Below are 11992 nucleotides of genomic sequence, written 5' to 3'. Positions count from 1 at the left end.
AAATGTGAGGGGTGTACTCACTTCTGTGAGATACTGTGTATATATATATATATATATATATATATATATATATATATATATATATATGTGTGTGTACTGACCTGTTTTTTATTTATTAATCAAAAATAAGACAAATTCCATGAAATTCTGCGTTATACAGTAAATTCCGTTTTTTATGACTGGATTCTGCGATTCCGTCCATGTTTTCTGCATCGCGGAAATCATAGGGACCTACTAATGTAGCAAACAAATATGATAAGCTCATTGTGAGAGTAAAAGATGGGGACATTGTTGTTTATTTACTTAGCATTGAGTCACTCCAACTAGGTGACAAAGTAGTGTTAAATCACCATTCAACAGACTCAAGCCACCACCGCACTGCCGTCTGTTGGACTGCAGAAAGATACTAACTTTTCAATCTGCTACGTTACTGAATCTACTGTTAAAAATGAGCCATCCATTCATCATATCATCATGCAAAACTAAGAATTAGAATCATTGTAATGTGACGATCAAATATAGGTGCGAGTGGGTGGCGGCCGGATAATTTGAAGCAGCGGACTCGGGTGAAGTTTGAGCTCATCCGTGCATCTCTACACTGCCAGTAGCAAACAATGGAGCGAGCTCTGCTGGACAAACTAAGTAATTACACCACTCAGAAGCATTTAATCTGCCTTATATGTTCTGTAAAAAAACATTTTCATATCGACGGCATATTCGCAGATACCGATATATTGGAGACAGGTTCATATCGGCCGATAATATCGGCTAAACGCTATATCGGTTTTTGCCCCCATTTGTCATGAGCTGAACTCAAAGATCTAAGACTTTTTTTATGTACACAAAAGGCCTATTTCTCTCAAATCTGTGTTAGTGAGCACTTCTCCTTTGCCGAGATAATCCATCCACCTCACAGGTGTGGCATATCAAATTAATTAATTTACTAAATGAATTAATATTAATATTATATTATCATTAATATATTGCAAATATAAATAGTAATATGTAGTGCATGTATATATATAATTTAATAAATTACATTGTATACACACTTTAAAAAAAATATATATATACATAAATTAATACATAAATGCACATATATTAGTTAGATTATGAAATTATATTCACATCAATATATCTTCAATCAAATATGATTTTTTATTCATTACTACAAATTATATAACATTATAAAGAAAAATAAAGAACTTGTAGTAAATCATCAGTAAACAATACACAATTATTATGACTTACATATTTAATAATTAAATTATAATACTAAAGCACTTTATAATTATAGTAAATCATCAAAAATGATTAGTATATTAATCATTTTTAATATAATTGAATTACTATTATTTATAGATAATTTATTTAATTCATATTTAAGAAAACACTACATTTATTATGCAATTTATCTTTATCTGAAAGTGATCTTTAATCAAATTTCTGGGTCTTGTTCTTGTACCTCTGTTGAAGTATCCCCCATAGACGCCCTGTTTGAGGTCGAAGACACGTTCATTGTTCTCTACCAAGCCGCCCAGTTTCTCGGCCAGCTGCAGGGTCATGTTCTGCAGGGATGTAGGCTCCGTCCTGTGCATCACCACTGTCTGAGTTGGCTGGTCTAGAGATGCCTGAGCAAATTACAGACGAAAGACAAATAAATGAAGGTACTGGTATGGATAAGGATGGAAAGTTCAGGTAAAACTGACTGTTTTTCTTTTACCATGAGTTCTTCATTGATGATCATCTTGCTGATAATGCTGTGCACTGTGGGTAGCTCCAACTCAAACATCTCTGACAGAGTCTCCATGCTGCAGAGGAGAGGACAAGAAAGTGATGAACAGCTGCAAAACACATGGGTCTATTTAAAATATATGAAAAAAAAAAAACATGAACATGGACATGTTCAGTAAATGTATTATTTCAGTGTTGATCACATGTACCTGAGGGAGTCATACACGCTACTGTAGGTGAAAAGGTAAGTGCGCAGCGACTCCTCCTGGATCTTCCTGTAGGTTCAGAAAACAGCACCAAACATTAGTTGAATACAAATTCAAATGCTAAAATCTTATGTCAGGCATCCTCATCATCATCAGGCACCTGACGAGCATTTCCCGCACACGCTGGGTTTCTGGGAACAGATCCCACACTTTACTGTTCATCTTCTCATTGATGATGAAGGAATGGCAGGTTTTCCAGTCGCCCATCTTCATGGCCTTGCTGGCAGCCACAACGTGCTCCCTCATGCTCTCAGGAGGACCTGAGGAGGACATAGTCACAGATTCATATTACTGAGATTAAAAGTGGATTTGTATTTCCCATCTCTCCTCTCTCTCACTCACCCAGCAGTGGCTGTCTCTCGCCCACCCTCAGCTGGTGGTGGAACTGTTTGCTGATCATCCTGCGGCGGGCGTCAAACTCGTGGGCCGCCATGTAAGGGATCTCCAGCAGCATGGCTGACACCAGGTACACACACTCCAGGAGCTCCAGGTTAATATGCATATGGAATGGCACCTAAAACACGATAAACGCAAACATTAAACGGATACTTCACACAAAAATCTAAATGTATTCACCCAAAGTTGTTCCAAACATGTACGAGTTAATTTCATCAGTTGAACACAAAAGAAGATATTTTGAAGAATGTTGGTAACCAAACAGCTGACGGTAGCCATTGACTCCCACAGTATTTATTCCATACCATGGAAGTCAAAATAATATCTAGAACAACAAAGAACTATAGGTTTAGAACAAAGGTTTGTTTCATATCAAAAGTAACAAAATACAAAGCTCTTTGCGAATATCTGATGAAGGAATTCAATATTGTCAACCCAGTCCTGCTAGAACCACTTACAAGGCCTTCTTGGATTTCAGACTTCAAATGACTTTATATTTTGAACAAGAGCCACTACAATGATTGATTTTACAAGAGAAAACGGTCAGGTGTGATGTGGCTGTACCTGTCGCCTCTTCTCGATCTTCTCCTGCTCAGCGTTTCTCTCCTGCATGTTCCTCATGAGGAGCCCCTGTCCCAGCAGCTCCTTGGCTCTGCCACTGGACTGGATGTCCAGAAGGGCGTTGTGGGCGTCTTTGATCATGCCCTGACGGAAAGCACAGATGCCCAGCTGCACCATGGTCCTGTTGTACAGGATCTAAGAGAGAAGAAGAGTTGAGCCAGGAAATCACACCAACCAGTTATTCTTCAGAAGTAATGCGTGTGCGTACCTGGACAGGAGGGTCGGCGTGCTGGATGTTGTCTTGTAGGTGGCTCATGAGCATGAGGTCTCTGGCCTGGTACCAGCGGCTGTGCAGGGCATGATGGTAAATGTGGCAGAGGATCGCGCAGGTGCGGATACGGTCTGTGCGGTCTTTGGCGTAGATAAACTTGCACAAGCGGTCCATGATGATGGCACTGTCCTCTCCCTCGCTCTCCTCCTGATCCTGCTCGGACTAATGGACAAAGAGGTCAAAGGTCAGCATCAGGGTTTTAACAATAACCAAAACTTAAACTATTATTTTTTTTTGGTTAATTTAAATAAAGCTGAAATATTGAACTAAAAAATGAAATAAACTTATTATAATTTTTTTTTCAAAATGTCTTTTATTTTATGTTGAGATACTAAAATTACTAACTGGAACCTATGCTAAGGATTAAAATATAATATAAATATTAGATCAAAAAACTCATTTTCAATTAAAATAAATAAAAATAAATTATATATATATATAATTGCTACAAAAAATGTAATTCTAAAAGTATAAAAACAAAAGCTAATTTAAAATATTAATAGAAACTATAATAGTATATAAATAATACTAAAATTACATGGCCCAGTAAAAACACAAAACAATGAAAACTGAAAAAATTATTTAAACAAATAGTAATATGCAAAATAAGCTAATAAAAATGAACAAAGCACATAAAATTATTAATAATTTAACTAAAGTTAAAATGAAAATTTAAAGTATAAAAGCCAATTCAAAATATTAATAAAAACTATATTAGTACATAAATAATACTAAAATAACACTGGTTGGTAATATAAACAAATGGTCTAAATTCTAAGTTTTATTTTATTTAATTTAGATTAAGTTGAAGCATTAAAATGAAATGTAAAAACTAACTGAAAATACAATTAATAAAACTAAAACTGAAATAAAAACCAAGATAGTAATATTTAAAATAAACAAAAACTAAAATATGATAAAAACGTCTATAAAAGTAAGATTAAAAAGTAGAAAAAAAGCTAAATAAAAATAATAATTAAAACTATAGTAAATGCATATTAAAATAATAAGTGGTCCAGTTAGCTGCTACTGGTAAACACATCATCTGGTTACACAAACCATTATTCTCCATTAATGGTGAGACACTCACCTTGGTCTCTCCCTGTAGGCCCAGGCTGCGACGGTGGGCTTTGTAGTCGAACTTGTAGTATGTGTGCATTATTCTGCGCAGGTAGACGCGGCACACTTCCTCCGTGCTGCCTTTAGACTCCAGATACTGCAGCAGACGGTCGATGATGCCACACACACGACCCTCGTCCTTCAGGTTATCTACATACTCTGCAAGAGCGTGAGAGGAAGAGGTGTCACGCCACACGCCACCCAGAAGAGTTCAGGGGCTGAAATCTGTCTGTACTCACCCTGAGAGTGAGGGTCTGTGTTCTGCATGATTTTGGTGAACTCTTCATCCATCCTCTCCACCAGAGTCAGAATACAGCCACGCACACGGAACGGCTGAAGAGAGGAATCGCAGTAATGAAACATTAGCCAAATTTCATATTGTCAATAGTGTAGCTATATATGACGCGCAGCTCACACGCGAGTCACTTTCAAACCAAGAAGCTTTTTGTTGGTCAACATGAGCGAAATCTACACGGGGAACCTTTTCGCCCTCATGTAAAATGCCCAATTTAATTCAAATAATACCGAGATTGGAATACGGCTTAGTGCGAGTATCACATTACAAATCTCTGTAAAATAAAGTTTAAAAATGAAGAAATTAAGACATAAATGTTAGTATTGTACTAACATAATCCTTTATGGATTACAATCCGCCATCAAAACGATACATTTAATTATTCTAGCTGCTGTAAGGAAAGGCTATAAACGATCCGCCACCAGCAGGATCCTCACATGCGATAGCCTAGTAGCCGGGACAACTTCTTTCTGTTTACAGACGTGATGTAATGACGCAGTGCCATGCTCGAATTTCCCACGAAAACCTACCCGTAACACTCAAATTAGAAAACATTATTATAAGATAACCGTTGTGAATCGGGCTAAAGTAAGGCGCTAGTTTTGAACACTGGCTGGTTATGTACTTGCGCAAATATTGATTTCGGATCATTTTTAACCAAAAAAAGTTACGGACTGCAGCTTTAATATGCGAATTTTATATATTTTAAATAATAATAATAATAATAATACAATTATTCTTTTATAGAATAGCATTATTTTAATTATTATTTTATAGACGTATTGATATATAAAAATCACAATGCTGGCCAAACTGGACAGCGGCACAAGTCATTTTAAAATTGCATTTTAAGTCACAACCACAATTTTTATAAAACAAACAAACAATGCGATTTGATTTTTCCCCCACTTTGTGCAGCTGTACAATTTCCAACCAATGGATTTTGCCGGCATAATTCTGCAAAGCAACGATAAATGTGACTGCACCTTTTCACTTGTAATTGGTCAAAAGTTAACAAACCACTGTTGATGTGACATGTGATACTGACCTGGTCAGAGATGGCCAGGTTCTCGCTGTCCTCGGCGATGTTTTCTCCAATAAAGATGTTGCTGTTTTCAAACAGAATGTCCAGCAGCTCATCGATGCATTCCAGACACTTCTTCCACATCTCCGCCTGAAGAGGAGTGAAAGAGAATAAAACGTGAGTCGAAAACATTTGATGACCGTAACACCATCAGCACGTCTCCGAGAGATTCTCACCTTCATGAAGGCGGCCAGGTTGGTGTTGTAGTCGTACAGGGAGGCGATGATGTTGAACTTAATCTTGACGAGGATGCCTTCGCCCAGGTTATTCTCATTAGAGATGCCAGCCAGAGCGTGAAGGAGCTCGATCTGAGCAGATCTGAACGACAAGGGAACAAACACATTTTGTTTGTGTTTATGCCTGCTTGTATGAGGGTTATTATCGTTAACTAAAACAAACAAGTTACTTGAAATAAATTCTTAAGTGAAAGTATAAAAACTTTTTTTTTCAGTTAGTTGCCAAGGCAACATTCTGTTCTTTTGAACTTTCTATTCATCTTTCAAAGATCTTGAAAAAATGCATCACATTTTCCACAAAAATATGAAGCAGCACAATTGTTTCCAACATTGAGTATTATAATGAATACATGTTTCTAGAGCAGCAAATCAGCATATCAGAATGATTTCTGAAAGATCATGTGACACTGAAGACTGGAGTAATGATGCTGAAAATTCAGCTTGGACTCATGAATAAATTACATTTTAAAATACATTCAAAACATAAAATAAAAATAAAAATCTTACTAAGCCCAAACTTTTCAACAGCATAAACAAAAATAAATCAAACTCATAACTTGGTTAAAATGGGAGAAGGGGAGAATTGTTGTAAATTTAAATTAAATTTGTATTTTAAACTTTATTCTATTTTCAAGGAATAATTACCTTAAAAAATAAATTTTTTGAATATAATTTTCAGCAAAAGTTCACATTTAAAGGGTAAAAAGTAGAGTTCTATACATTTAATACAATGTAATTATTAATATCACATTTTGGGTGGTCATGCCATTTGAAAACCTAGCCGTCCACATAAAAAGATCAAATGATATGATTTTTTCTCTAGAATTCACTGTCACAAATGTCTAAATGATCCACTGACCATAAGACTGGTGAGATTTTCCTACCTGTCTGTTCCTTTCTTTCCTCTGGCCTGCAGGATCTCATTGAGTTTCTTGATCACCACAGCGTTGTTGATCTCTGTGCCTTTGGCGAACATCTTGGGCTTCTCCTTCACCAGCGGCACGCCGCCCTTCACCTTCTCCCATCCCCCTTCCTCTCCTTCTCCCTCTTCATCGGCCTCCTCGTCCACCTGCTCCATCTTCTTGTGCCTCTTCCTCCTATCGTCCTTCTTGCGTTCAGGGTGCTTGTCGCCGTCTTGAGCTCTGTGAGGGCGAGTGCAGAGTGTAAAGACACTTGAAGCCATCAAAGAGAAATACACTTAACAGCTCAAGGTTGAAACACACATACTTTTTGAGGAAGACCACAGCCAGCGATGCTGCCGCTCCTTCGTTGTCCTCGCTCTCACCGCCGCTGTCCACAGAATCAGAGCCCCAGTCCTCACTTTCCTCATCATCTTCACTCTCCGACTCCTCATCCTGACACAATGACAAAGTGCTGAATCGTGAACACAGTTCAAGTCAAGTCATTTGCCCCAAAGTGACTTTTTAGTTCTTTTTAAAAACCACGTGAAATGGTCTTGTAAGACGTGTTTGGACCTACAGCAGCGCCTTTGAGGAACTTGCTGGCCTCTGGTGCCTTCTTCTCCTCTTCTTGAGGCTTCTTCTTCATTAAGCTCTTGGCAGTGACGCCTTCATCATCATCACTCTTCGACGACGATGCTGCACATCAAACAGGCAAAGAAAGAGCAAATAAAGACTCAAGACACCATTGCAACCTTCATTATACAACTCTTTATGTTGCGGTGTATACAACATTATACAGAGATAAATGAGGAGACTAACCACTGCCAATGTCATCCTTCTCCTCTTCTTCAGCTGACTGCTCAGGGTTCTGCAGGAAAATCAGAGTAAACCATGAGGCTGACAGCAAAACAGAAAAAGCTCTTTTGACATACTAGCAGATGTTATTAATATTTTTTTGCAATGACATTTTTAGGGCCCAAGCCACTAATGACGCAGGGCCCTACTGATCCCTAAGGATTATTATAAATTTTTTTTTTTAGACAATCCGGGGCTTTTTGGGGGCCTTAACATGCTCAAAAACGCTTGAAAATTGGCACACATGTTTTTTAATGTTAGTTAATAAAAATGTTAATGTTAATTCACAGTGCATTAACTTAAAACTTTACTTAATATTAACTGCTATATAATTAATGCTATATAATTTTTGTTCATGTTAATTAATATAGTTAATAGGGGTGTAACGGTACACGTATCGTGTACTGAACGGTTCACGGGCAAATTCCAAATGGAAGTGATCATCCCTATGTACTTGGAGTGGGGACTGTGGAGTGAGCAGGGCACATGCGTGCCATTTTGTAGTCGTTTGGAATGCACTTGGCAAAGGGAGCGATGTAATTTCCTCATTGTCTTCAGCTGGGATGTTCCTGTGACAACGCAGCACGGTGTACGTCAGCAGATGTCGCTGTTTTAATGTCATAAATGTCTTTTTATTGTTGTTAGCATAACTGCTGCAAACAAAACATACTTTTTAACTTTTAAAAAGTTTTAAAAATATGCTATATAATTATATGCTTATTCAATGAGAGAGACACTATATGGCAAAGCAAGGAGAATTCTATCATTTAAATGCTGTAATTTTGCATAATTTATAATGCATAATATGAGTATGTAATTAAATGTAATAGTAGCCCATGTAATTAAAATGAATTTCAATAAATACAAATATTGTTAAAAAACACACCATTATTTTTTATTTGTCACATGTAATAGAGCATTTTTGTGCCGTGGGTAATAGGAGGATTTTCCACCTGGCTACCACCGCAAGTATATTTCAAACCTGTGGGAAGCACTGGAAAAAATTCATTAACATGCTCATATCTCATATACAAATAACATTTGGGCTACAGTTCAGTACCTCTTTATAGCTGGCAATCTCCGTTTCAAAATCTTTGTTGTATTTGCGGATCTTCTGCCGAAGTGTGCTCAAGGCTTTGGCGTTGTTTTTGTTCATCTTCTTTTTCCCCTCCTTGTCCTCCCATAGCTATCACGAAAGCAAAAGCTGCTTATTGCTCATGAACAAGCATTAATCATGTGACTCTAGATGTCCTGCTGGCTCCAGTGTGATCTACAGACCTGGTTGAGATAGTCCTCCAGATCAGCGAGCAGGCGGATGTAGAACTGCGGCACACCCTCTTTGTCCATGATGGTTTTGCTTTTGAGGAACGCTCGATACAACTGTTCAAACTCTTCCAGACATTTGGACATGTCTCGGATCTTCATGGCATTGCGGATCGTCTTGATGATGTTGGTGAACTCCTCAAACCTGAAACGCAATGGACAACAGACAATGCGTTTCTAAACGAGGTGGGAGTGAAAGCTTCTTTATTCTTGAGTCCATTCGGCGCTCACCTCTTGTCCTTGGCACTGCGTACCACTCTCTTTGTGTCCTCCTCATCATCGCTCAGCAACAGGGCCCTACAGAGACAGCAGCAGAGTCAAATACTGCATTACAGCTGATTACAATAACATAACGACCCGTGTCACCTTTCCTGGCATCTAAGAAACTGGGTTATGGTTAATTAAAACTAGGGATGCACCGATATGAAAATTTTGGCCGATACCGATATGGTGGCCGATATATCGTGCATCCCTAATTAAAACCATAAAAAAGTGTTACTGGAAATAAAAAAAAATATTAAAATCTAATTTCAGCTAATTGTCCAGGCAATATTTCTCATTTTTGTTTCGTTTGAAGTACTAGAACTAAAATTATTGGATAAAAATGAATAAAAACTAGACCTAAAAAAGCTAAAAAATGTGTTTTCACTAGAGGTTGGGTGATATATCGTTTACCTATTAATCAGCACAGATAGTTGCTTTGTGGAACTTTTGGCTATCAGTAAATATCAACTTTTTTACAACTTAATTTGATCATTATTATTATTTTTTTATATAACTAATTGCTGCACAGGAGAATAGGCTTGTCATGAGCATGAATTTTGTGCTGATGATTCATTGTCACAAATAATTGTGATTACTATTTAAATCTGTTTTGTTCATGTCGCTTACAGTAAGTTTAATGTAAAATTTTTACTGTTAATAATCAATATTACTTGTCATATTTAGATTCCACTTTTTCAGTCCTCAAATTTAAGACCCCTTAAAATTAAATTTCTTTTATCACTTTTTGTCTGTCTCCCTGTCGTATGCATTATATATTTCATTTAATTTCATTCATTTAAACAATCATAAAACATTCTAACGGTTAAGTCATTAATGTTAATTTTCAAAAGTTCAACACTGTTTTTCATTAAGGAAATGTTTATTTTAAAAACTATCTGCCGATTAATTACCGTATTGACCCGAATATAAGACGATGGTTTTTTCTTGGAAATACATCTGAAAAAACGTGGTCGTCTTATATTCAGGGTCTAGACTTTGACATGTCAATAATACACCCACAACAATAGGTGGTGCAAAATATGCATAAAACGAGTGTGCCATGAAATACGTAATGTAATGCGTGTTGTAAAGATCGCGAGTAAAAACTAAAGCTGCATCGTCGTCGTGACTGTCACGTTAGCCTGATGGGACCAAACTCTCTTTGTGATTTTAAAACGTAAGACAGTACCCAGATTTGAAGACTACAGTAAGATTTAACTTCTACTGTTAATAAGATTTTGGTAGGCTACTATTAGATGGATAGCCTAAATGTCCTAATTCAGATGGGCTACCTGTTTAGTTTTTTTAATGGTATATCAAAAAGTGTATATATTTTAAATGTGATTGTTGGTACATTTTACTAGTTTTTACCATACTTTCAAAACAAAAAATTAAAATAGGAAAAATATGCAATATGTGTTTTACTGAGAAAAAACAAGATTTGGGTTTTAAAAAGCCTTTTTCCAAAAGGTACACCTGGAAAACGGGGGGGTCGTCTTATAATCAGGGTCGTCTTATATTCGGGCCAATACAGTAGTTACCAGTCATATTTTACAATTTTAGTTATCCGTATTGGCAAATCAAAATCGGTCAAACTCTACCCAGATAGCACAGGTGCGTCTGCAAGATGTCTGTTAAAGATCGCTTCACCTGGAAAGCATCTGCTGTGTACAAACATCTGATAGCCGTCTCTAAGATGTCAGTTTTACATTCTAAATCATAAACATCTTCTAAACGTTTATTTGACATCTAATAGGAAACGTCCTATAGACGTATTGCAGATGATCAAACACTAAAAAAAAATAGGTCTTGCAGACGTCTCCGAGATGTACTTGTGCTATAGGTATAGTTTACATAACTTTCCAAAAGAAAAAAAAATACAGATGGATGGAAGTCAGAAGAAAGAACGCAGTCAAATACTAACTTTTTCGTTGTTGTTTTCCAGTGCCAAGGCAACACTGCACTAGGGATATGCCGGTATCAAATTTTCATGTAGCGATTAATTGCTAATGCTTTTATCACGGTATACGGTATTATCACGGTATTGAAATTTAGTTTTAAAAAAGTGCTGTCATAATACAGTATAACAGGTTTAATAACTTTTTTCTTATAACAAAAATAACTGAACATTTAAATGCAATAAAGCAATACAGAAACATTTATAAAGTTAAAAGTTTTACACAGATTAAAGTGCAAAAGAACTATAAAGACCAATAGGTATCACTTTACAATAAGATCTCATTAGTTAACCTTAGTTAATGCATTAACATTCACAATGAGCAATAGCTACATTTGCTACAGAAGTTATTAATCTTTGTTTAAAAAATACAAGTCTTAGTTCATGTTAGCGCATTAAATAACACAGTTGCAACTTTCGATTTTAACAATGTGTTATTAAACATTGGAATACCTAAGATTAATGAATGTTCAGAAAATTTTTTCATTGGCAGTTTATGTTAACTAATGAATTAACTAATGTTAACTAATGAAGCCCTAATGTAAAGTGTGACCGAACAATAAAGAATCAAAACAATATCTAGGGCATGTTGTAGTCCAGATTAAAATGTAAAAAAAGTTTGAAAATAGCCTATTAAGTCTAAATATTTAAGTATTTGGCGCTGTGATG

At 36.4% G+C, this 11992-nt stretch overlaps 1 protein-coding gene across 4 annotated transcripts in view; it reads right to left on the bottom strand.

Annotated features, from left to right (window-relative positions):
- The window catches only part of eif3c (eukaryotic translation initiation factor 3, subunit C), a 17707-nt gene that overhangs the window by 3509 nt on the left and 2206 nt on the right, over positions 1-11992 (bottom strand). For all 4 annotated transcript variants that reach the window (XM_016246574.1, XM_016246575.1, XM_016246576.1 and 1 more), the window contains exons 3-20: positions 9334-9399; positions 9058-9247; positions 8840-8965; positions 7744-7792; positions 7502-7620; positions 7250-7377; positions 6907-7164; positions 5963-6104; positions 5751-5876; positions 4647-4740; positions 4379-4566; positions 3226-3450; positions 2961-3152; positions 2343-2514; positions 2101-2260; positions 1944-2009; positions 1724-1811; positions 1466-1631 (exon numbers count right to left, since the gene is read on the bottom strand). In XM_016246574.1, coding sequence (XP_016102060.1) covers positions 1466-1631; positions 1724-1811; positions 1944-2009; positions 2101-2260; positions 2343-2514; positions 2961-3152; positions 3226-3450; positions 4379-4566; positions 4647-4740; positions 5751-5876; positions 5963-6104; positions 6907-7164; positions 7250-7377; positions 7502-7620; positions 7744-7792; positions 8840-8965; positions 9058-9247; positions 9334-9399 — 2555 coding nt within the window. The remainder of the gene's footprint in view (positions 1-1465; positions 1632-1723; positions 1812-1943; positions 2010-2100; positions 2261-2342; positions 2515-2960; positions 3153-3225; positions 3451-4378; positions 4567-4646; positions 4741-5750; positions 5877-5962; positions 6105-6906; positions 7165-7249; positions 7378-7501; positions 7621-7743; positions 7793-8839; positions 8966-9057; positions 9248-9333; positions 9400-11992) is intronic.

The sequence above is a fragment of the Sinocyclocheilus grahami genome, unplaced genomic scaffold (assembly GCF_001515645.1).
Source record: "Sinocyclocheilus grahami isolate Dianchi unplaced genomic scaffold, SAMN03320097.WGS_v1.1 scaffold802.1, whole genome shotgun sequence".
Lineage (NCBI taxonomy): Eukaryota > Metazoa > Chordata > Actinopteri > Cypriniformes > Cyprinidae > Sinocyclocheilus > Sinocyclocheilus grahami.
This window is presented reverse-complemented; position numbering and strand designations above follow the sequence as displayed.